The 26,311-nt window shown below is 41.5% G+C and overlaps 1 protein-coding gene across 2 annotated transcripts; it reads left to right on the top strand.

Annotated features, from left to right (window-relative positions):
• zmp:0000000529 (WD repeat-containing protein 20) lies at nucleotides 1-25,605 on the top strand. 2 transcript variants are annotated; one of them, XM_048264196.1, is made up of 4 exons: nucleotides 1-457; nucleotides 19,558-19,740; nucleotides 21,872-23,251; nucleotides 23,950-25,605. In XM_048264196.1, the coding sequence occupies exons 1-4, from the start codon at nucleotides 77-79 to the stop codon at nucleotides 24,007-24,009; spliced, it is 2,004 nt and encodes a 667-aa protein (XP_048120153.1). In that variant the 5' UTR covers nucleotides 1-76; the 3' UTR covers nucleotides 24,010-25,605. The 2 variants fall into 2 exon arrangements, with proteins under 2 accessions (XP_048120153.1, XP_048120154.1); XM_048264197.1 differs by lacking the exon at nucleotides 19,558-19,740.
• The last annotated feature ends 706 nt before the right edge of the window (nucleotides 25,606-26,311 follow it).

Raw genomic sequence — 26,311 nt, 5'->3', positions numbered from 1 at the left:
ATTTCCATTGTAGTTTTTAATAATTATTTCCAGGTCAGAGGATCGGAGTTTCCTGTGCGGCTTGTTTGTACTGAAGATGGCCGGTGATGGAGGCGCACTTAAGGATATCAATGAGATTAAATCGCAATTCAGGACCAGAGAGGGCTTTTACAAACTGCTAACTCTTTCAGATTCCCAACAAAGGGGCGGTCTACCTCGGGGTCCAACAGCAAGTGCCACGGTGGGCCCTGGGTCAGGACCGGGTTCAATACCCGGTGGTGGTGTTGGACTAGTGCAGGGGCCCGGGGCTGCCTCTTCTTCCAATGCCGCAGCCAACTCCTCTCCAGCGGGTTTCCTTCCTCCTGTGCGGGTCTCTATGGTGAAGCTTCAGCCTGAAGACCCTAGCGAAGATTCAGAGCGTGTGTGTTTCAATATCGGCAGGGAACTTTATTTTTACACTTACACAAACATCAAAAAGGTGAGATGATGAATGAGCATCTATTATGCATGTTTACTAGGAAGCCTATTCGTGTCATGGAGGCTAAACAGCTTGCTAACTAGCCAGCTAGCACTAGCGTTATCGTCCTCAGCTATTATTTAACCACCGGACTCTATGTTTTGCCAGTTGTTTTGCCTTTATTACTACTAAAAAAAAAATACTTTAAGTGGAATGATCTGATCACGGATTCCCTACTTCCACCATCCCTGCAACCTTTGTCAGCTGCACCTGCTGATGCTGTAATGTTAATAAGCCTAGCCAAGATACTGTGCAAGCCTGATGCTGTGCAAGAACACAATTAGTAATGCATTAACTTCTAATCTGGAATAAGCCAAACCCATTAAACACAGCAAAGCATAGCAACCAGAAAATATTTGATGAGCTAGGTTGTCAGATGATGTATGGTCTGGATTTCGTATCTTATCTAAGATCTTATGTTAATAGGGGTACAGCACACTGCTTGGACTTTTCCTTTTGAATTTTAACCTATTGTGTTATTGTGAGGAAAAGCTTGAGAGCAAGGAAGAGTTAGCCTATATGGTTGAGTGTTGTGGATTCATTAAAATCCCTGAATCCATTTCACGCATCCCTCCCACACAGGGCTGCCAACTTTGACCAACTGTTCAGCCACTCCCACCCCAGAGAGAGAGAGAGATATAGATAGATGGAACTATAGACTAGCAAAGACATATTAACAAGGAGTGTATTGTGATGGGGCTGGGTATACAGTAGCATATACCACTGTCACACAATGTGCGTAGTGTTGGTGGTAAGTTTCCCATAATAATACATTATGCAGAAAACTTCTCACTCAACAACTCGAGAACAGTCTGAACTCTGCTAAGGGCACCCGAATGCCCAGCAGCAGCCCTGAACCTCAGGACCTACTGTCTGAGTCAAATCTTTTTGTGTTTCACTTGAGAAGACTCCAAATTCTCTCTCTCCTCTTCCTTTCTCTCTGCCCTCATTGGATGGCCCAACTCATGTTAAACTGCCTATTCCTCTCCCTCTGCTGCCTCCCTTCTAGGGCTGAACGATTTTGGAAAATAATCTAATTGCAATTGCACAGTTCAATACGCATGCATGCAAATTAACTATTTTGTTCTTATCACGACAAAGTCAATTGCAAAGACAAAACTCTTTAAACAGGCAAAGTTATCAGCAGTTAGCAGCATGCATGCAATGTGTAGGTTCATTTACCTGTCATGTCACAGTTAATGTAAAATTCATTAACTGTGACATGAAATGTTTTCGCTGCCAACCCCCTTCGATATCACAAATGTCCCCTCTGTCACTGCACTCTAGTAAACAAAGTTACCAGCACAGGTGAATGGCTGCTGTGTAGCGTAAACAGTTGTGAGAATTTTAAATAGTTTTAATAGTCAGCTGATGATGTTAACAAAGTTTCCAGCGAGAGTTGCAGGGGAATTAAGAGAAAGAAATGAACTAGAATCAGGGACATGGCAGGTACAGCAAAAAAGTAATGAAGAGGTTTATTTTCAACCGAAGTAGCTCTGCTTAGACCTTTCTTGACACTTAGCTGATCCTCATGTTTAAGGTTTTTGCTTCATCAGCGGTGAACAGAGTCGGTGGCGCATCGGTAAGCACAAGTATAAATGCGCTTTGGTGACATCACATATTGTGCAATGTAATCGCAGCCTCTACAGTTAGAAAATCATGTTTCATCATATCTCGATATTACCTCAAATGCAATTAATTGTTCAGCCCTACTCCCTTCTGAATAACAAGTCTAAATAGCAAGTTCATCAGTTACAGTATAATAGGCTATGTTGGGTTATGTTGATGAAAAAGCCTAATCAATTCTTTACTAATTCAAAGAGTATGCTAGACAAATCCCTCAGATTGTCTTCTCATGCGGCATGGACTATTTAATGCGGTGGCAGGGGAAAATGGACTGCATATTAAGAAAACATGCAAATAGAAAAAGCAACTTAAGAAAACATCTTCACTGATTTGACAATCGATGAAAACATAGCTTAGAAAACGCGTTGCAAATTCACAACACAAACACATTGGAAGTGTTTCCAGAGGATACTTAAAAGTGACACACATCTGGACACGCTAACCTATTTAACCCTGTGGTTGTTGTGAGAACTCCTTTTGATGCCAATCTGTAAGCAGTCACGTTAGACCTAGCTTCATACCATAGTGCAGCAGTTCTGTAGTCTGAATTCTTGCTGTTAGCAGAGGGATAACAACCGAAAGCCGAATGCTGACATTTTCCCGTATTTTGAGTTAGAAACCTGGGAAATCTCTCTTATTTTCAAAGCTCAATGTTGACAGGTATGGAAGATGAAAATTAAGTTGCATGTGTTTCCTTTATAAGCAGCCTGTTTGCCCTTGTCTGCCACAGTAATTTGGCCATGTGTATGCACTAGCATTACAGTAGTCAAAACTTTTACAGAACAAAACTTTTTTAGAATATCAGAATACTTTGTGGAAATATGCTTGATTTTCAAAAATACACATTTCATCTCATCATTTGATCATATGGACAGTTAACAGACATTTGGTGTTGTTGCTGAGCTTCTTTATTGGCATACACTACCATTCAAAAGTTTGGAGTCACTTCCAAATGTCCTTGTTTTCATCATTAATGTTGTAAATGACTGTTCTAGAAAGAAATGGCTGATCTTTAATGCAATATCTACATAAATATACAGATGCCCATTATCAGCAACCATTCATCCAATGTTCCAAAGGCACATTCTGTTTACTAATCTGATATAATTTTAAAAGGCTAACTTTTGTTGCATTTCTCAAATCATTTATAACGTTTGCACAACAGTGCATTTCTCAAACTTTACCACATAGTGGGTTACCTGCAAAAGTGTGTGTCTTGCACTAAATGCTTAGTTTATGTCTCAAAAGCAAGTGTCAATGAAACTGTGCAATCAGAATGACAAATCAGGTTTCGAGGCCCAGTATACTTGTGTATGCAAGGAATTTGGTCTCTGCATTTATCCCATCCGTGAATTAGTGAACACACAGAGCACACGGTGAACACACAGTGAGGTGAAGCACACACTAACCTGGAGCAGTGAGCTGCCTTGCTACAGCGACGCTCGGGGAGCAGTGAGGGATTAGGTGCAGACCAGTGGGCCACGGTGAGGGTTACTAGGGTGTCGCTAGGGCAGTGTTTCTCAAACTTTTTTTTCTGGGGACCCACTTTTTAAAAATGACACTCCTTAGAGCAGTGGTTCTCAAACGTTTTCTTTCATTCCCCACTTTGATCAAGGGGGCATTCTCGAGCCCCACCTGTCCCTCATCGCTCTAAGAAAGTGTGTGAAACTGTGAAACTGTTTGGGAAATATTTTTGAAATAAACTTTGCAGGGATGTGATGTAGGCCTACTGTTTAATACATGGGATCACAAGAGTGGCTCCAGCGATTTAAACTCAGAAATCTCAAAGGCATAATACTGTCGCGATCGAGCCCTGTCCCATACCTCAAGTTTTTTTGGTGAATGCAGTAATCTTATTTGCTAGGTGAGGTAGGTGCTTGTCTTTGCCTTGTAACTGGACATTTAACTCATGTATCGCTAAGATGTATCAAATATATCGCTAAGATAGGCCAGCTTCATCAAGAAATGTTTATTAGTGAACGTGCTTCCAGATTCAAACATGCGCTCTTCCTCCAAGAAGAGGCGACTCAGAGCTCAAACATGCGCGACAGCACTTTACCTCGGGAAAGCCACCTTGCCTCGCTGTGAAACAGTACAGCTTTTTGGTCAGCTACCATCTCTTCGCAAAGTGCGGAGAATAGACGCGCTTTTAAGGGCCGGGTTTTGATGAAATTCATCACTCTCACAACAACGTTCAAAATCTCATGTAGGTCTAACTAAGCTGCCTTGACACGAGCACTTCCCTATGAATAACACAGTGCGTCCATTGTGCATCGGGTGCTACCCGGGCCTAGGCTACAAATACGTCACGTCAGTTCGCAGACCCACCTGACATGTCTCCATGTGATCCACAGAGAAACGCTGCACTAGGGTAATTAGGATGGTTGCTAGGGTACATATGGTGGTTGCTATGCCAAATAAAGCAGTTGCTATGCTGGTTGTTAGGGTAATCATGTTGGTTGCTATGGTGGTTGCTAGGTTGTTGCTAGAGAAATTAAGATGGTTGTAGGGTACAAATGGTGGTTGCTATGCTAAATAACATGGAAGCTATGGTGATTGTTAGGGTTAAAGCCAAACCAGGTCATGTAAAAAGTGAAGCGCTGTCACATCTTTTTTTAAAGCCAATCCTTGCCAATCCATGTTTATACCGGTGTGTACATGGTCTACTGTGGATCTTCAAAGATTCGCTTTGGGCTGTGAATCTCTATATTAATTGTGTTTATTGTGTGTTTCCAAGGGCATGGAACTCTGCTTCATCCAAGGATTCCAACGGTACCTCATTTTTGAAAATCGGACACACAAGTCAAAAGCACACACCTTCACAGACAGACAGCCCATCCCAGCCCATCTTCATAATTGACCTTTTACGAAGTCCCGCCCCCCTTAGTTACTGTTGCTAAGTCTGACAGCCTCATACCAGAGTAGACTAGTACTTCAATGGTAGTTGTAAGCCTGTCTGTAAAAGTTACAACCCAAGAGGCTCTTTTACAGAGCCACAGACCTGATTTCATTTAGAATCCGTTTAACAACTCCATTATGACATGGAGACGCATGTATAAAAATTAATATCTAGTTTTTTTGGGTGACAAACTTAGATGGGGGGGCCAGTGGGACTCACTGATATAGCTAGCTGTGCTAGATAGACTTGCATGCATATTACAAGGACACTGGGTCATGTCATGTAAGGTACTGAAAATAAATGGAAACATAGTCTACATTGTAGAGCGACTTAAATTTACTTAATTTATGGTGAATAAATGTTACACTACTGTGCATAGCCCCATGCTTTTCTGACGAGGCGATGCTAGCACTTTAGTAGCGGTTAGCTAACTATGTTAGTCTCCTCTAAGTGACAATCATATTATACACAGTGCTGAGAACAATAAACATCCTTGTTTATCTTACTTACATTGAGTTGACTGTGACTTAATCCACAGATTAGAGGTCTGCGCCGGATTGATTTTTCAGTCCCGCACCCGCCCGCTCCTGCAATATTCTGTCCCGCTCCCGCATTAATGTGTCATTTTTAGTCCCGCTCCCGCCCGCTAAAGCCCGCATGCAGGAGGGATAGCCTATTCAGTTTTTCTTTCTGTCACGAAAGGAGCACACACACCTGAGAAAGACTCCAGATGTCAGTTTCTTGGTTCTTAATGTAGGCTGACAACTGAAGTAGGCCTAGTCTGGTGCCCTCTTCCTGTCATGCTTTCGATTTCGAGTTTTGACAATGAGCAGCAGGAACAAATTGAACCCACGTAAACGACAATATAGGCCTGCTATCCGTCAGTTATGCTTAAACCCCGTTTTTTAATGCTGCCTAACAGAACATCCAGCTGAACTATAGTTATGAACACTACTTTAATCATTTCCATATTTAATTTGGAGTGCAGTGAATCATCGATTTGTCCCGCAAACGCACCTCTCTTATCCTGCCCGCTCCCGCAAAGAGCTTTCAAAAGCTCTTTTGCGTCGGGACCCGTGGGTCCCGCGGGTCTACTGCGGGAGTGCAGACCTCTACCACAGATGTGGTGGAACACTTTCATTATGGTTTGCTAAGGAGTAACCCTTTTCTTAAAATAGGGGAGAGCTGAGAGGAGAGAATTTAATCTAATTTAACATATCAAAAAAGAGCATAATCAAGATTGAAAGCCATTATTCTGTGTATCGGTGTTGCGTTAATCCCACACATGTCGTTTGGCCTTCCTTTTTCGCGTACATCACTATACAATCCCATAAAACCGAAAAAAAAATCATGGCTCCCAATGCTATTCTATGGAGCCGGTGAAGCTGTCGGAGTTTGTCTGCATGTACTGTCAGCTACTGGACTACCATTGGCTCATCCACGTTCGATGGGCGGGACCTGCGATAGGTCAATTAGGCAGCTGCCAGATGGCTTAGAATTCTGCCAGGTGTTCGCAATCAAGACTTTTGCAGAGTGGTGATGTCATAATGGCGCCAGCATTCCGCCATTGATTTCAATGGGGCCAAAAAACGAAAAACGAAAAATCCACAACGCAAGTCCACTAACAATAAACAAATAAAGTAAGCCTAAGAAGAACAATAGTGGGCTTGCTTGATCAAGTCCACTAACAAGCGATTCAGTTTAAAAGGAAGCCGACTTGTTCAATTTGTTGTACTACTTTTTTGGTCCCGTCCATGATAATGGTGGCAGTTAGCTTTTTTACAGAAAGAAAACAAAGGTGTGGGAGCCATTAGCTATTGTTGATGTTGTGGTGGTGGTCTACACTAGAGGGCAGTGTGCTTGTGTTACAGTAGCTAGGTCATAGGTCACGGTGGCACAGGCGCACCAGGTAATTAATTCACAGGTGTAGCGGGTGGGTAATGATGCTAGGGTGGCGGGGAGATCGCACGGTTTTTAACGCTGGCACGCCACAGCTAGATTAGCCCTCACATTTGCATATCTGAACTGTGTAATCTACATTCGCTATTAAATGGGAACACCACCCAAAGGATTCTAAACGTTGTGGACTTCAACTTTATTCGAAGTGGACAGGCCTATAGCGCGTCAGAAACAGGATCTAGCCCTCACCCTGCCGAGTGTCTGATTTGTGTTAAGACAGTCACTAAAAAAGGCTTTTACAGCATTGTGCAAAGGAAAATTGACAGTAAAATGTACAGTAACACATAGGAATCACCTATTGCAGCGGTCCCCAACCACCGGGCCGTAGCCTACGACATGAGTTTTTAAAAAATGCATGCAAACTAAACTCAATTTAATTTGCAATAATGTAACGTTTTTACATGGCATAGGCCTATATGCAGTTGTTTGTTTGCACGCATGTTTGCATTTTGCAAGGTCTATGTTCTTACGTCTGTCTGTCTCGCCTTCAACACTTTGCCTTCAGCGCTGCGCAGCCTCAGGTGAGCTCACTTCACTTGATTAGTTCTTGGCGAACGGTAGTGTCACACGAAGTTAGCTAAACTGCTATAATAAGCAACAAAAAACAAGCATCTTTAGCAGGTCACTGGCCATAGTGTTCGAGAGCCGCTGCAGAGATTTCTTACAGAAAAAAAGTCACCGTTAGCTGCACATTTTAGTGATGAGGACTGGGTGTCAAAACTCGCTTACCTGTGTGACATATTCGGGTCGCTGCATTTAAAGCCAAGCTTGATCTGTGGGGATGAATGGGGACGGGGTGTATTTGATATGTTCCAAACAGTAGTGGGGGTTTTGGGAGAGACTGAGGCAGGGCCCTTTCTCTACGCAGCTGGTGCTGATCACCTTGTTGCGCTTTCAAATGAGTTTGAGCGTTAGGCTACTTCCCATCCTCCAAAGATCCACGGCAAACCAATGAGTGGGTCCGCAACCCATTTGTCAATATCCCGAATAGTCCTAACTTGTCAGCGCAGGAGGAAGAGCAGTTGATCGAAATTGCAAATGACGGTGGTCTTAAGAGTGTGTATGAGGAAACCTCTCTGGTGGGTTTTTGGATCAAAACCAAAGCAGAATATCCCGAGATAGCCGTAAAAGCGCTGAAAACGTTTCTACCATTTCCCACCACGTATCTATGCGAGGCAGGGTTTTCTGCAATGACTGCAACTAAGACCAAATTGCGCAATCGACTGGACATTTCAAACATACTGAGGGTGTCACTGTCTTCCATCACCCCCAGATGGAACCTTCTTGTTGCAGGGAAACAAGCACAGGGCTCCCACTGATTATATTCGTAATGCACATTTAGTTCCCATGTTTGTTCCCATATTTTGTTAAGCATGTTCACACTTGATAGATGTAGCTTCAAGTTGTTCAATTTTCATAGTTCATATTGTTCAATTTTCACTTCTTCAAGTTCACGTTTTTTTTACATTTTTAAGAGTTCGTTACCGAAGATATGGCGTGCTGCGGAGTCACGTGACTGATTCATGGCGGTGCAGACGTGAATTTTGTGTGCTCCACTTACTACTCGTTACTTTCAGTTTATTAGAAAGCAAATTATGTTGAATTACGTCAAAACCTCTAAAATGTCGGTATCACATAATACTGGTGCGACTAAGGAAACCAAACTTTCCCCTGTCAAGAAGAAATTCAAGGAATCCGACTAGCATCTCCAAAGCAGACCTGGACAGCGCCATCTTAGCAGGAGTTAAGCAGGCCTTAGCGGAACAGAGGTCAGAGCTAAATGACATTGTCACTGCTGCGGTAAAAGCTGCTTTAGATGATGTGCTTCTCCCGCAAATATTGGACCTTAGACTTGAACTGAAGAATGCCACTGACACTATAACGACAGCCGCTGGCCAGACAGCTGGAGAAATCCGTTCAACGACTTCAGTCAAGGTGCGATTCTACGGAAGCAGCAGCTAGACATGATAGAGACCAGGTCAATGCTATGAAGCTGAAAATTGACGAGCTGAGTTCCAAGGTGGCAGATATGGAAGACCGAAGTAGAAGATCCAACCTACGGTTAGTTGGCCTGAGTGAAGGAGTGGAGGGTGACAACTGCATCGCCTTTTTAAAGGCGAATCTACCTACATGGATCCCACCGGAGAACCGAAGCTCTGAGATGGATGTACATCAGATGGATACAGCAGAGCATCAGCCTACACTGGCCACTGCAAGCAACATCGCAAACTAGCATGTTCAATATTTCAGTTTGGGACTGGACTTTTCTCTTGATGCTGTCATATGGGTGAAGTATGATTTTTGTGGTTTCATTTTAGTTGAGACTATCTCTACGCTTAGCGTAACATAGGCATGTCATCTCTCGCTTGCGTTATAGGCTAGCATAGACTGCACGAGCACCTAGTCTATGTTATTCTTTGGGTCGATAGCTGAGGCTTTATTTCACTGTTTTTGTCTGCAGCTATAACCAGTACTTATGTATTTATTCATTTTTTGTTTTTTCTTAACGAAGGTACATATTATCATATTGCTTCATTTTCAGGCGAATATGCATCACTGTAACGAGTGGGGTGGGGGAGTTTGCATCGTTAGGAGGAGCCACGTCTCTTACAATCTCTAACTTTATACTAGCCAAAGGGGCTCTCTTGAACTCCTTGCGGCCTGTAAAGTATGTTTTGTATATAGTTTGGAATGTTATTATTTTGCTGGTAGCCGTTAACTTTATTGCGACTCTTTTTTGGCCATGGCGTTTTGCTCTAAGGGCACCAAACGGTTTATTGCTGAAGTTGTTTCCCGGAAAGTTTTTTTCCAATCCTGCTGTACTGCTACCAATCAGTAGACTAACCAACTAACCAATCAGTAGACTGATCTAAACATTATATCCCGGAATGTACGTGGCCTGAATGCACCGATTAAGCGGACCCGTTGTTTAGAATTTTTACATCGCAAAGCAATAGCTATAGCTTTAGTTCAAAAATTGCACTTGAAAAGAGAGCATGTGTCCCGCTTCCAAAATAAAAATGACAAGTTACTGGCATACTCGTGCGCCCCTAATAAATCCAAAGGTGTGCTTATACTTGCAAAGAGGTCGCTACATTTATCCATAGACTTACTGGGAGGAGATGACCTTGGCGTTTTTATGTGCGGCTGTAACACTAAATCATTCCAAACTCCTGCTGGTATCCATCTACGCTCCAAACGAGCCTGATCAACATTTTCTGAATAATATCTGTGGAAAACTTCTACAATTTAGTGATCTTGATGTCGTCATAGGAGGAGCTTTCAATGCCTCAATTCATCCTCAACTTGATCGCTCATCTAGTTGTAACCCCTCTAGTACAATGTCCTCATCCTTTCTAAATAGGTTCATTACAGAATTAAATCTAATTGACCCATGGCGCATACACAATCCCCATACGAAGGACTACACATTCTATTCTCCTAGGCACAAATCCTTTTCAAGAATTGATTATATCCTGGTTAGTGCCCCCTTGCTTCAGTATATATCCAATATTGTTATATTGCCTATCTTGATTTCAGATCACTCTCTACAGCTACACCCTGCTACAGCTCATGCTAAGTCCCGTAGATGGCGCTTTAACGACTCCCTGTTGTATGATACTACATTTATGGACCAACTCAGATCTGGGCTTACAGAATCTTTGGAAATTAATACGGATCATTGCTCAAACCCACAGGTGTTATGGGAAGTTACTAAATGCTATCTACGAGGGAACTGCATTGCCTTTTCCTCAAAGACCAAGCGTCTTAAAAATAAGCGCTTTGATTATCTTGAACAAGAAATAAGGTCTTTGGAACATCAGCAGACGCAGTCTTTCTCAGAAGAGGCTGCTCAGAATTTGTTATTGCTGAAAAAAGAATACAATAGTCTGTCAATGTCCAAAGCCGAGTTCATCATTCACAGAACTAAGCAAAAGTATTATTTTCATTCAGATAGAACTAGCCATCTGCTTGCATTGAGGTTAAAGGAAACCGAGTCCAAAGCAAACATTGATATGTTACGAAACAGTGAAGGCAAAATAATTACAGATCCTAGGGCTATTAATAACAGCTTTAAAGCATTTTATTCCTCAATATATTCTTCAGAGGCATAGACATGCCTTGACAGACATGCAAACATTTTTTAGAGAACTTGAACCTGCCTATCTTACCAGAAGAGGACAGAGACCTTCTAGAAGAACCTCTTGGAGAAATTTCATAATGCGGCCAAATCTCTTAAAAAAGGGAAATCCCCCGGTCCCGACGGAATTCCCCCGGAGCTCTACCTGGCTGTTTGGGATGTTGTTGGGCCCTTAATCTTGAATTCTATGAATTATGGTATTAAACATGGTATACCATTCAAACCCTTTATAGTAACCCAACAGCTTCTATTTCAACAGGAACTTATCAGTCTCTACCCTTTACATTACAGAGGGGTTGTCGTCAAGGCTGTCCCCTATCACCACTTATTTTTGCACTTTCACTAGAACCCTTAGCCCAAGCCCTCAGACAAAGCCAAGCTATTGCACCAATTACTTTACTTGGTTCTCAACATTATATATAGTTGTATGCGGATGACATCATTTTGTACCTCTCAGACAGAAAATTCAATACCTAAACTCTTAAAGTTATTCCGCCACTTCAGTATCATGTCTGGATACATGATAAATTGGGATAAATACTCCTTAATGGCCCTTAGCAATATCTCTCAAAACATTCCCCTTCCTAACAATATTGTGTTCACTAAATCATTCACATACCTAGGAATCAAAATAACGGATTCTCTGTCAAGTATCATCCAGTTAAATTTCAGTGAATTCAGCCAGAAAATAAAACTTGATCTTCAAAGATGGACTAACCTTCAGATTTCAATGTAAGCCAGAATCAGTACAGTCAAGATGAATATTCTACCACGCCTGAACTTCTTGTTCTTTATGATCCCATTCACACCACCTCCCAAATATTTTAAAGAGTTAAACTCTGCTGTATCTAGATTTGTGTGGAACGGCAGAAAACCCAGAATAAGCTTTTCTATTTTGCAGCGAACAAAATTAGAAGGTGGCCTTGCCCTCCCTAATTTTCAGATATATTACTGGGCATTCCAGATCAGAGCTATGCGAACATGGACGGATAAAGACAGTAAAGTGCCATGGAGAAGCATAGAATCAGCTATTGTATATCCCCATTAACTTCAAGATCTGCCCTTCACAGGTATAGGACGTCGCAACTCGCACCATAAATTTGGTCATGTTATTTCATCCACTTTAGCTGGATGGTACAGTGCTGGAAAAGCAATAGGCCATTCAAAGAAATTCTCTCAGCAATCTCCTCTATGGAACAATGCTCACTTCTTATTTGATCAACGACCTTTTGTTTATCCTTTGTGGTCATCTAAAGGGGTTTTTACTTTTTCCAATATATTTTTGACGGGACTGGCTTGCGTACATTCCAGGATATCCAAGCAGAATACAACCTACCTGGCTTCTCTTTTTTCTTGTACCTGAGGTTGTGATCTGCTATGAAAGCTTATGGCGTGCCATGGAATTCTGTTTTGAGTGACCACCCAATGTTTAGCTGGATTGATCCTGCCAAAGATCCTAAAGGGGCGGTCACCGTAATCTACAATTCTTTACTCAGTAGTGTTCATAAGCCTTTAAAGATACTATCAACGTGGGATTTGGAACTTTCTTGGTTAGGATTCCACCCGGACAGGGAAACAGTGTGGTCAAACCTTTGCCTTACTTCTAAAAACCTTAGTCATGTACTTATTCATTTTAAGACTATCCATCGTTTCTACTACACACCTTACAAGCGATATCGCATGAAACTCATACCCAATCCATACTGCAGTTTCTGTAACACTGACGCCACTGGTACATTTCTACATATGTTTTGGGACTGTCCAGTGATTCATCTATTCTGGAAGTATGTGATTGTTATGTTACATGATCTTACAGATCTATATTTGGATTTGGACCCCTGTTTACTATTATTGAATGATGATTCAAAGTACCAATTTTCTTTACGTGACAAAAAAGTGTTGATGGCAGGGTTCTGCGAAAAAAGCTATTTTACAGCAGTGGATAACCCCAGATACAAACTTGAAGCAATTCTGGATAGTCTCATTTCATTACATAGTTTGCCTTGCGTGTACAACTGCAAAGATTAAGGCAAAGACAACCACTGTAAACACCTGGATGAATATAGCCTCTGCCCTCAAAGAGCTTCTTTAAATATTTTAGTCAATATGAGTTTGCTGCCAGTATTTGTTAAGTGTGTTGTGTTCTGTGTGTGTTTTTATTTTACTTTATTTCATTTAAATGTTATTTTTATTCTCATCCGAATGCTCTCTCTGTATGATATGTGTTGTTTATTGATTGAAAATAAAAAATCATAATCACAAAAAAAAGAGTTTGTTACCTTCACTGTTCATACATAACTGGAGCTAGTTCTTTTCAAGTAGGCTAATGCATGCACAACACATATGGAACATGGAACCCCCGAACCCCCAAACCGGTCCATGGTACAAGGTTGGGGACCCCTGACCTATTGGATTGAGCTGAGCACCACCACCACTTAGGGCAGCCGTGGCCTACTGGTTAGCGCTTCGGACTTGTACCCGGGGGGTTGCAAGTTCGAACCCCGACCAGTAGGCACGGCTGAAGTGCCCTTGAGCAAGGCACCTAACCCCTCACTGCTTCCCGAGCGCCGCTGTTGTTGCAGGCAGCTCACTGCGCCGGGATTAGTGTGTGCTTCACCTCACTGTGTGTTCACTGTGTGCTGAGTGTGTTTCAATAATTCACGGATTGGGATAAATGCAGAGACCAAATTTCCCTCACGGGATCAAAAGAGTATATATACTTATACTTATACTCCGTAAACCAGATTTACTGTATAGGTAAATCTTTATATACATCATGACATTCCTGTCTGTCAGACCATGTACACTGCTCAAAAAAATTAAAGGAACACTTTGAAAAAACATCAGATCTCAATGGGGAAAAAACTCATGCTGGATATCTATGCTAATATGGACTGGGTAATAGGGGTGGGCGATATATATCGTCTGCGATAATATCATGACTGTTGTTTTAACGATGTGCAATTTGACATTATCGAGTATTTAAATTACTTATGGGGAAAAAACACTCGAAATCACGCATTGAAGACTCATACATTCCCAGGAGGTGTATGGGGAGAAGCCCCTGGCTGCAGCAGAGCAAGTGATCACAACGGTCACAACATTGTCCCACGCACGCCGAATGTTTATTTTGTGCAGCGAGAGTAGCCTACTTGGGATTTTTATGTGGCTACTTTTGTCAAGTATCTGTTCAAGTAGCATTGATAGACAGTCACGTTTTTTCCTACACGGTATTATATGGAGAGAAAACATTAGCCTTTGAGTATTTTAATAGTCAGTTGTAAACAAAGAACTATTCTCAAGTAACTCTTTTGTAAATGGACTGAAGTTCGCTGAAAATATCTACGTTTACCGATTATGCTAACCGTTAGCATCTCTATGGGATTTTCTCATATACATTAGCCATAAGCTAACGCATTAGTTTCTATTCTGTAACTTGGAATGCTAGCCTCTTGGAAGGCTAGTGCTCTTAAACAAAACATAGAAGGAAATAACTGATATGTACTCTGGTCTGCTTAGTTTTATAGTGAATCCTATGTAAAGGTTTAAAAGGAACTTCAGCCTCAGACTTTCTCCTGGGAAACTGTTAGGCCTATTCATCTTCTCTAATGTAGCTGGCTAGACCATGTCATTGCCACACACCCAAGTGGGGGCAGAATTGGAAATGTGTCATAGAGTGACAATGCATTGGTTGATTTGGTTAAAAAGTCACAGGTTAGGTTATTGGTTATTATTGTAATGATGCTATTCTTAAATAATTAGCGGTAAAATAACTCAGACTTTAACAAAAGATCGAGATATTATTTTTTGTCCATATCGCCCACCCCTACTGGGTAATGTGTACTGGGTAAAGGATGGCACATTATTTTTTGGTAATGAAAATGGTCAACCTACAGAGGGCCGAATTCAAAGACCCCCACAAAAATCAATGAAAAAAGTGAAACAATTATGCGACAAGCTAGTCCATTTTGCCTAAATTTCATTGCAGCAACTCAAAATGGTACTCAGTAGTTCGTATGGACCCCACATGCTTGACAATGAGACGGCAGATGGTGTCCTGGGGGTCTTCTTCCAGATGTGGACACGGCCATTATTGAGCTCCTTGACAGTCTGTGGTGCAACCTGCCGGTGTTGGATGGACCAAAACATAATGTCCAAGAGGTGTTCTACTGGATTTAAGTCAGGGGAGTGTGGGGGACAGTCAATGGTATCAATTCCTTCATCCTCCAGGAACTGCCTGCACACTCTCGCCACATGTGGCCGGCCATTGTTGTGTGCCAGAGGAAACCCAGGGGCCTCTGCACCAGTACAGGGTCAGACAATGGGTCTGAAGATTCATCCCGATACCTAAGAGCAGTGAGGGTGCCGTTGTTTTGCCCATAGAGGTCTGTGCGTCCCTCCAAGGATATGCCTCCCCAGACCATCACTGACCCACCACCAAATCGGTGTTGCAGGCAGCATAACATAATCTCCAGACCCTTTCACGTCTGTCACATGTGCTCAGGGTGAACCTGCTCTCATCTGTGAAAAGCTTAGGGCGCCAATGGCGGACCTGCCAATTTTGTATTCTATGGCAAAAGGCAATTGAGCTCCACAGTGCTGGGCAGTGAGCACAGGTCCCTCTAGAGGCCATCGGGCCCTCAGGCCACCCTCATGAAGTCTGTTTCTGACACTGTGGTCAGAGACATTCACACCAGTGGCCTGCTGGAGGTCATTTTGTAGGGCTCTGGCACAAAGGAGCAGATACTGGTCCTGCTGCTGGGTAAAGGATCTTCTACCACACTGCCAAGCTCTCTTAAAGCAACTGCCTGTCTCCAGGAATCTCCTTTTGAGACTGCGCTGGGAGACACAGAAGTCCTGGCAATGGAACGTATTGGTGTGCCATTCTGGAGGAGTTGGACTACCTGTGCACCTGTGCAACATTTGTAGGCTCCAGGTACTGATTATGCTACCAGTAGTGACACTGACCCTACCCAAATGCGAAACTGAAGATGGAAAAATTATCAGTTGCCACCACCTGTAAAACCATTCCTGTTTTGGGGGTTGTCTCATTGTTGCCCCTCTAGAGCACCTGTTGTTAACTTTGATGACACCAAAGCAGATGAAACTGATTCACAACCCCCTCTGTTACGTAACTGGCCAGACCAATAGCTTACAAGTTTGATAACCTTGATGCTATACACCTATGAAAAAGTGTTCCCTTATTTATTTTGAGCAGTGTATTTCCATCCAAATAAAATATGCTTGACAGTTTATGCCACTTTTGCATGTAATGACTCAAAATAAAAAAATAAAGTCTATTTGTTTTATGGGGTAGGACTATTTAGCATGGAACCAGTAAAGTGCATTCTGACCAACGTAACAAGCAGTTGAAAATGTAAAAAAACAACAGACTTTGTACAAAATCAGTTGCATGGATGTAAAGTACTAAAACATTTGATGTTTGTTCAAGATTGGGATAAATTGATTTGGTAACACTCCATAAAAAGGTGCCATAATAAATAGCAAACTAGTAATTACCTATTTACCTAATTATTTGGTAATAGTTAACTAAATGTCTTTTTGGCACTAATTAACAGTTATTTTTACATCATTTAAATGTTAAATGTTTATTTACTATATGCTAATATAACAGTAATATGCTAATATAACAGTTAATGACATATTATTTATCAAGCTTTTCTGATTAGCTTTGTGGAGAATTTATGGAATTTATGGTTTATGGTCTTGTGGGGTGTATAAGGCACCCTACTGCCAGTGGTTGGTTGTGTGAGAGTTTGCGCACCTCTTCTTCCACTTCATCCTTATTGGATACCTTTGTGGTTGGCTGTCCTGTAATTGGTGACCCTCTGTCTAGTGTTTGAAAGTAGTGTACTCATTGCCTTTGGAAGTACTACTTGGTTGCTGCTCGAATTTGGTGAAATTCAGGGGAGGTGGGTGTAACAGAGTTAGAAATGTAGTTTAGTGATTTTCGCTAGCCTGGCGGGCCATCCTGTGGTGTATAGTCTGGAATCGAACCATTCACCTTGCTTAATCCAAGGGGCGGGCAGAGAATTGTCTTTCAAACTGCCTAGGCATGCAATAGGCCAGCGCTACGACCATATCCGTATCCGGTCGGCAAAACGGCAAATACATGGCAAATACAAATGACTTAAGTGCATTGTGTTGCTCAACTTTCAAAGAAAAGCTCAAGTCCAACTCCTCCAAAGTTGATGCCAACGCCGATTCAAACAACCACTCTTCGTTCGCCATAGCCACCTTCCTTGTTGTTCACCGTCGCAGGACTGTCGTTATCCTGTTAAGCCCGCTTTAAGACTCTCTAACAAAATAGAGCGCTGTGATTGGATGACGTCCACGTTTAGTGAGTGTCAGAATATTAATTAACTGTCGTTCTGTGCACCTGAACATTCCATGTCGCATGTCTCCCTTGCTGACAGTGCTGACAGTGATGGTATAGGAATGATGCATGTATAGCCCATTCAACTACTTTTTATTTTGCTTGTGCAGATGCTGTTTTATGTATGCCAGTGCCTGAAGGCATGTTTTGTTTTAACTTTTCCTAAAGGAATGAATGTGATAAGCCAGTTTTGGTCTCAGTCCCTTCACTGTCTGACTAATAGTTATATACTACTAATATATTAATAAAGCTTAACCAACTTTATTATAAGGGGCTTCATGCTTATAGCTATATACTACTAATATATTAATTAAGCTTAACCAACTTTATTGCAAGCGGTTCCAGCGCCGACGAGTGGCAGCATGTCAAGGTAGCTCTGTGTTTTTTTCATGAATTTCCCCTTGGGGATCAATAAAGTATCTATCTATCTATTGTAAGGGTCCTATGGGGAGTGGTTCATATTGGGATGGGCAGAAGCACAGTTTAATAACAATTAGTTAAAGGGACACCAGGCAACGTTTTCGTGTTAATTAATCATCTTCGTAAGTCGGTATATGGTTAAATTACTCATTACGGGGCGAATGAAGGCTCTCTCCCGCCCCTACTGCCTGTAGGAAGAATGTCCCACTTGCAAGTTCGGTGTATCCTACCCGCCGACCGAAGCAGGATCAGTTTACAGCACAGAGGCAGGCTAACAAAACGTTAGAGATTGTTGCAAACGTGTGTATAATGGCAGAGCCGGCTACGAAGCAGCGAAAACCCTTGACGGAAGACGCAAAGAAAAGGAAAAGAGCTTCAGACCGAGCGAGGGGGAGTTTCATAGAGAAAAAGCATCAGGCTTGCCTGGTGTCCCTTTAAATAATAATAAGTCATTAACTGTTTTATTAACATATAGTTTGTAAATAAACATTTAACATTTAAATGATGTAAGAAATAGCTGTTCATTAGTGCCAAAAAGACATTTAGTTAACTATTAACACATATTAATACAATATTAGTTAATAGATTTGTTAAAACATTAACATACCGATTTTATGCAAACAACTAATATTAAACGTAACGTAATGATGAAAAAAGTATTAACTTGTGCCAAATAGATATTTTAGAAACAATTAACAAATATTAACAAAGGGTTCGGTAATTACTAGTTTGCTATTTATTATGGCACCTTATTATGGAGTGTTACCATTGATTTTATTATGAGTACAAGTGATATGATGATATGGTGTTTGAACAAGCAGCTTTGAGAATTAAAACATTTCAGAAAAAAATCTGATCTGAGAAATGCACCAAAGTGATTGATAACTGTAATTCTCATTTATCCCTGTGCCCTCTTCAGGCTCTGTGCAGTAAGTGCATGGGCAGTGCAGACCTGGTGTTATTAGGTATAGAATTTTTTTTTTTTTTTTAAATCCTGTCAACAAGGGAACTTGGCAATAACTCCATATTTTTTTACAGATCACCTTCGGATACACAAGGAAGAATGGTGAAATAAAATAAAAATAACAAATCCTGTTAACTGTCTAGTGGTCAAATGAGGAGATGAAAGCAGTTCTTTTTCAAAATCAAGCATATTTGGAGAAAAAAAATAATTCTGACACCTCTGTCAGAATTGACATAAGATGTATCTGATCTGATAACATTTTTTAAATCTACAGAACATTGTTGTCCAAGTCACAAAGTTTCAAAGCTGTGCGTGCCATATCAAATGTGCCATGAATGTTGGAAGGTGGGAAAAAAGGCATGTTAGCCAAAAATGCTTAAAATGACTCCTTCAAAGGGCTTAAAAATTGTTGAAACGATACAGAGATGGTATTTTGAATTTCTAACAGTGACCTGTGAGCCTCTGGGTGATTTGACATTGATTAACCCATAGGTGTCATGCTCACTGCATTTGAGTTGGCAGCACTGCTCCCACATGACTGGAATCAACAGCTTCTCAAATTGTCAAACCTGTTTTTTTAAAGGAACATTGCCTCTTCTCTTTCTTTCTCTTTCCCCTTTCCTTTATTGCATCCCACTCTGTATTTTCATCATAGGCTGTTGACCTCAGCAAGCCCATTGACAAACGCATCTACAAGGGTACCCAACCCACCTGTCATGACTTCAACCAGTACTCTGCCACAACAGACAGTGTGGCCCTCATTGTGGGGTTTTCTGCTGGCCAGGTGCAATACCTGGATCCCATCAAAAAAGAGACCAGCAAGCTCTTCAATGAGGAGGTTGGTGAATGTAGATGCATAGGGATAAGAATGCAACAGTAGTGATCTCATTAAATCAGTGGTGGTCTGTTATCTCATGTGAGGTTCTTATTCTGATAATATTGAAGTTATTCAATGTATTTCTTGGAGAACAGGTACAAATTAATTAGGACCCATATTCACAAAACATTTACACTACTAGCTAGGCTAACTCTTGAAAGAAGTCAAATGATATTATGAGAAAGTGCTAGGTAAGTCTCTTTTATACAGAAAACAATACCAATTTAATTTTTTTGATCTTGATATAAGATTAATAACACTTGGTTAGAGTTTATTAAATACAGTGATTGCAGTGTGAAACCAACTTTTAGTAAGAAAAAAAAAGATACAGATGAGATGCATTTCTTGAAAGTCCCAAAACTCTCACAAGAACATAGAACATTTGGTAACTCATTGGTAATTTCATTATGTAAAATAAAAAGACTCTTTTAAGCCATTAACTAGGCTCAAAAAGTCATTACACATCTATGCTACTATGGTGAGGGTCTCTGAAGACAAACGTAAATATTTTTCCTTTGTAAGTGTAAAGAAAGGGTAAGACTGTTTGTTTAGTTAGTGCATTACCTTGCTCTTCTTCAGGTTGCTGCCATCTTGTGAGGAGAAAATCTGTACAAGTTGATTACTGAACTCCTCCTTTCATATCCATTGACAGTAGCCTGTGCCACATTTGGTAATCGACTTGTATGGACTCTCCATATGAGATGGCGGCAACCGGAAGAAGAGCAAGGTAATGCATGAATTGTTCAGAGATTTGATTTTATTAGCCCTTTCCTCCCCCTATGTCAGTGCAACACCGTTGGTTTCTTTTCAATCAAAGCTGTCTGTTTTCACCTAAAAGGGCCGGGATGTGTCACAATTCATGTTTGACTGTCACATCCACATGTTGATTTGTGAACCACTCTGTAATTGATCTCTGCCATAACCTAATCTTTACTTTTTCCTTGCTGTCTTCTCCATGTTCCCATAGCATTCTCCAAGCAAAGAAACTCAAAATTCTGATTTAACTAAGGGGTTTATTCCCATCCCCCATTAAAGACCTTGAAAATAATATAATATTATCGTTGATCAAAGTTGCGAGGGACCTATGTCATTCATGCCTGACATACCCACACAAGTGAGCAGGCGACAGAAAGCATACACTAGTAACAGGGCTTCTCATGCAGTTGTAGTGTTGACAGCGTAGTTCTTGGTTTACAACTATGCACAGATACAGTACTTTAGATTATAATGAAAACCATGAACAGACTGTTGCCCACATTACAAGGATCAATTCTAGACCAAACATGAATATGTGACATTCATACCATACATTTACAGAAAATTTGGGAATCCAAAAAACAGTCTCTCTTTGGTGATTTTGGTGACACTACACTGCATAATTGTGAAGTTATTGAATATTAAATGCAGTTGTCATGTTTAATGTCACATGGTTACAGTTTCTTTTCATGAACGCCAGTCAGACTATCATGTTCTATGTTTCTTCTGATTACTTAACATCCACAGCCAGTTACAAATCCGAAAGGTTTGCAAAATATATTACACAATGGAACTACCTGTCATACAGCAGGCCTATAATTTGTTTAAAAATCATAGAGAAAACCATTAAGTCTCCCCATTTGATGAGAGTTACCTATGGCTGTCTCTGACATTGTTGCTAAAGTTGAGTTTCCAAAGTTCCAGAGATGTCAGTTCATATGTGTCTAGTATAATAATGTTTAGTTAAGTTTAGTTTAGCTTCACTGATTTATTCTACTGGTAAAACTCAATTATTTGGCAATTTCCTTCTGGCAGTTGCCTGTTTGCCAATGTAAGATTGTGAGATTGAGAAAGTGGTGTTTTCCTGTGCATGTAAGGGTTAACTGCCTTATTCAGAAAATGTAACTTTGAGTGTCAGGCCCAGGGGTTTGTTCTGCATTTTAATTTCTGAAGTAGTAGTAGTAGTATTTTTTTGGTCTGACTTTATAAAATATTGTTAACATTTCTAACAGCATTCTGTTTCACAAATATACTGTCCTCTGCTCTGTGATCTGTTCTCCTCTGTTCTGTTTTCTTTCACACTGATATCCCGGTGTTCCTGTCTCTATCTCTCCAGCGGCTGATTGATAAGACCAAGGTGACCTGCCTGAAGTGGTTGCCCAAATCAGAGAACCTGTTCCTGGCCTCTCACGCCAGCGGGCACCTGTATCTGTACAATGTAGAGCATCCATGTGGCACTACAGCTCCCCAGTATTCCTTGCTGCGCCAAGGTGAGGGTTTCGCTGTCTACGCCTGCAAGAGCAAGACGCCCCGCAACCCACTGCTTCGTTGGGCGGTCGGGGAGGGAGGGCTCAATGAGTTTGCCTTCTCTCCAGATGGTGTGCATGTAGCCTGTGTAGGCCAGGATGGATGCTTACGTGTCTTCCATTTCGATTCTATGGAGTTGCAAGGTGTGATGAAGAGCTACTTTGGGGGGCTTCTGTGTGTCTCCTGGAGCCCTGATGGTAAATACCTGGCCACAGGCGGTGAGGACGACCTGGTCACCGTGTGGTCATTCTCCGAAAGTCGCGTGGTGGCCCGTGGACATGGGCACAAGTCATGGGTGAACGTGGTGGCCTTTGACCCTTTTACCACAAGCTTAGAGGAGGAGGAGCCGGGTGAGCAGAGTGGGAGTGAGGAGGACCTGCACCAACCGGGTGGAGGAGGAGGGCTGCATTTTGGGAGAGTGCGCACCAGCAGCACACTCTCCCGCCTCTCACGGCACAGCTCTAAGGGCAGCCGAGCCCCGTCGGTCACATACCGATTTGGCTCGGTGGGGCAGGACACCCAGTTCTGTCTGTGGGACTTGACTGATGATGTGCTATATCCTCGGCTGCCCCTCTCACGTGCCATCACCAACACATTTGGGTCGGGGGTGCCCTCCTCTGGCAGCAGCAGCATCAACAACACAGGGGGCACTGTAGGGGTAGAGGGACACCATCATCCCACCACCAACCCACACCAGCCTCCTACACTTCCTCTCCCACGCTCACTGTCTCGCTCCAACTCCCTGCCCCACCCAGCGGTAGCTAACACTTCCAAAGGTCAGAGTGGTGGGGATGGTGGCAGTGGGGGAAGTGGAGGGGGCGGTGCTGGGGGCAGCGGCGGCTCTGCATTTAGCATTGGTCGCTTTGCCACACTTTCCCTGCAGGAACGCAAGTCAGACAAGTCAAGCGGGGGTGGCAGTGAGAAGGAGCACAAACGCTACCATAGCCTAGGCAACATCAGCAAGAGCAATGACAAGATCAACATGGCTCCCCGCAGCAGCCGCTTGGACGCGGCTAAAGTGCTTGGCACCACACTGTGCCCACGCATGAATGAAGTACCCCTGTTGGAGCCCCTCGTCTGCAAAAAGATCGCTCATGAGAGGCTCACGGTGCTGGTGTTCATGGATGACTGCATCATCACTGCCTGTCAAGAGGGGCTTATCTGCACCTGGGCACGGCCTGGCAAAGCGGTAAGGCTCCATGCATGGTTATTGCAAAAAAGTTAGTTGAAAAATAATCATCACCATCTCAGATTCCCTGTAATTCTGCATTTAAGAATGAGTTACCATTAGTTTTGTCACAGAATTCTGTAATTCCACATTATGGAAATCTCTTGTTCCGAACATTAAAGTGTAATTCCAGCGAAAACTGGCCCAAGGGTGTTTTTCTGCATTAAAACACATCAAATAAGCCGTGGAGACTGTAATTTTCGTTGATCAACCACTACAGAGCTTGGCCTTGTATTTAACAGTCTTCTATAATAAACACTGCGTTCGCTAACTAGGTTGTTTATGTTTCGTTTTATGTGTAGAGACCCTAAGCAAGCTACTGACGAGGTTTAGTGCCGTTTTGAACAATATTACTGGTTAAAAAAATGCTATTTGGGAAGCGTTTAGCTTACTGCCTATAGCTACTCCACTGTTTGCGATTTGGGGCTATAGCATATACCAGGCCAAGCTCTGTAGTGGTTTATCAACAAAAAAACAAAAATGACTGTCTCCACGGCTTATTAGATGTGTTTTGATGCAGAAAAACACCCTTGGGTCAATTTTCGTTGGAATTACACTTTGTGTAACGTTTTTTTTTTTTTTTTTTTTTTAAATAAGATTGAACCCATTGATCTGTTTCTCTAACAATGCCCCCCCTCCCCTTTTGTGGGTGTTAACAGCACCCTATCCAGTCATTGGGAGCACAGAATGGGAACTCACCCAGTGGCACAGTGGTATAGCTGGGAGAGGAATATTGCACTGCTGCAACTCAACTCAACCCAGGCACACCTTTCCTGTCTTTCTCCTGAGCTCACACGTTGGCCAGAATGGCAACATAAAAGGATTGCACCAACATGTGGTCAAGCATCCATCAAACAGATTCACATACAATCAACTCGTACGACAGACCATCACTTGATTTTCTCTCTTACCTTTCCTTCTTTTCATTAATATCAACAGCTCTCTCACTTATGCCATTGTCCTTAAGACCCTTAACCTCTAAGAAAGGCTTCTGGAGCAAAATTGGATAGTACTTTTCAGCGATCTGTTCACTAAACAGTGTGTAATGCCATGGCCATTGTACTTTATTTATTTTACCATGAGACTACTAATTTATAATGTATATATTGAGAATATTAATGGAAGAGGACTATGTGTAACATCATCATAAAATAAAAAAACAGATCAAATTAATATATGAAGATCCTATATTGTACATATTGACACACTTAAATTGAATGTTTGAAATCTAGGGAATGATGTAGTGTTCTTGTGTGCTAGAGTTCTTGGAAAAGAACCCCCTCCCCCCACACACACCCCAAACCCCAAAGGTGCATTAAGGTTTTCACAGAATTTAAACACTGACATTCTTTGCAGTGGCTGTTGTGCTCCGATAGTAGGCTGGTTTATGCTCTATTGCAAGTGTACCCCCAAAACAGACACTACACACAGCTGTAGAGCACACATTTAGACTGAATAGTGTAGCATCCAGTAAGCTCCATTCCTTGTACACCTGCAATGCCTCTTGCAAAATTTTGCACATTTTACAGTTTAAATCAACGCCCACTATTGTGGCATTAGATGCAGAGGTTTCAATGTTACTAGTTTTTCTTAATTTTCTGTTTGGTCTTTTTATGTTTCATTTTATTTGCTGAAGCTGTATTGTCAGAATAGGCCAAGTTAGTAAACAGAGGTATGTTTATTTTGATCAATCACGTCTGTAATTTCCATGTTTTTCTACATTTGTCAGGAAACGTTTGTCATGCTGTGTTGTGAAATTAGTTACGAAACCAGATGTTTTTATTTGCTAATGCTGTCTGTTCACCCTGTGTTAATATGCTACCTGTCATATCAGAATTGTGGAATTTGAATCATTTTTGTTGGCTGTAGACTTATTGTTCTCATTAATTTAGCAGACCATGTGTTTTATTGGATAGTGCTGCAGCTTGTGGGAAAGCAAGGAACCTTAATATTACCATCAGTCATTAGTAGTGATTTAAAGTCCAACTATACCCTGGACACCCCAAGTTCCACTCCTGCTAACCTAGCTTAGTGAAACATTATTCCACACTGCAGGAATGGACCATTCCATACCACTTGGGTCATTATCTGAAGGAGGGAGGCAGGCAATGATTCCATCTTATTTATTTTTTTTGTATTCAGCAGTTTACAGTTTCTGTAGCATGTTAATGTTTTATTTGTTTTTATTTTTATTCTAATTATATGCATTAAATCCACAACTACATACATGTCTGAGGTGTTGAAGTGATGAGACTTACCACAATATGACGTTAAAATATGGAGATCTGTTATTAAAAGTCTTTCCCTCAAACAGACCATCTCTTCTCTGAACTCTTTAGTTAAATTGCAGTAGTGTCTTGGTTTGTATTACCTGCTGTAATTATATTGTTTGTGACTTTTTTCTTCTTCGTGCCTATGCTGTCACTGTCTCATTGCAGTACAATTAATGCCGGCCTTACTTTGTACAATTTTCGTGTGATTTCACAGTCGGCGACTAAATTTCCAAAGTCGGACAGAAATCATAGGAGTTGTAGCTTGATTTTATACACCTGTGGCAAGGGACCTGATGAAACCCATGAATATGATAATTTGTTATTTAGTTTCTTATAAATTATTAGTCGGCTATTATTCCATGTGACAGAACAACTCTATATCGGTCACACATTAAACAATGCTACATAAATATGACTTTGATATGAGTAGGCTTTCGTTTGAGTTCCTCTTGATATCTAGTGCACGATGGGAAATAATTTAAAGGAATTAGTTACAATCTTGTAATCAGTGACCCTGCAAGATTTCTAGTTGTTGCAAAATCTTGTCTGTGACTTCAAAACTCGATGACTTGTCTTTTGATGTGAGCGGGTCTGAGACTAGTCTTTCAATTTCTTTTCCAAATCTTTGCAAAGTCTTTCAGTGTAAGGAGGGCTTTACAAGTAAAGATGGCTCGTTTAACTTTGCTGTGCAACTCGAAATGACACATTTGCCATCTTCACGCTCATAAGTAATTTGATATTTAGCAAA

Source organism: Alosa alosa, chromosome 15 (assembly GCF_017589495.1).
Source record: "Alosa alosa isolate M-15738 ecotype Scorff River chromosome 15, AALO_Geno_1.1, whole genome shotgun sequence".
In the NCBI taxonomy this organism is placed as follows: Eukaryota; Metazoa; Chordata; class Actinopteri; order Clupeiformes; family Clupeidae; genus Alosa; species Alosa alosa.
This window is presented reverse-complemented; position numbering and strand designations above follow the sequence as displayed.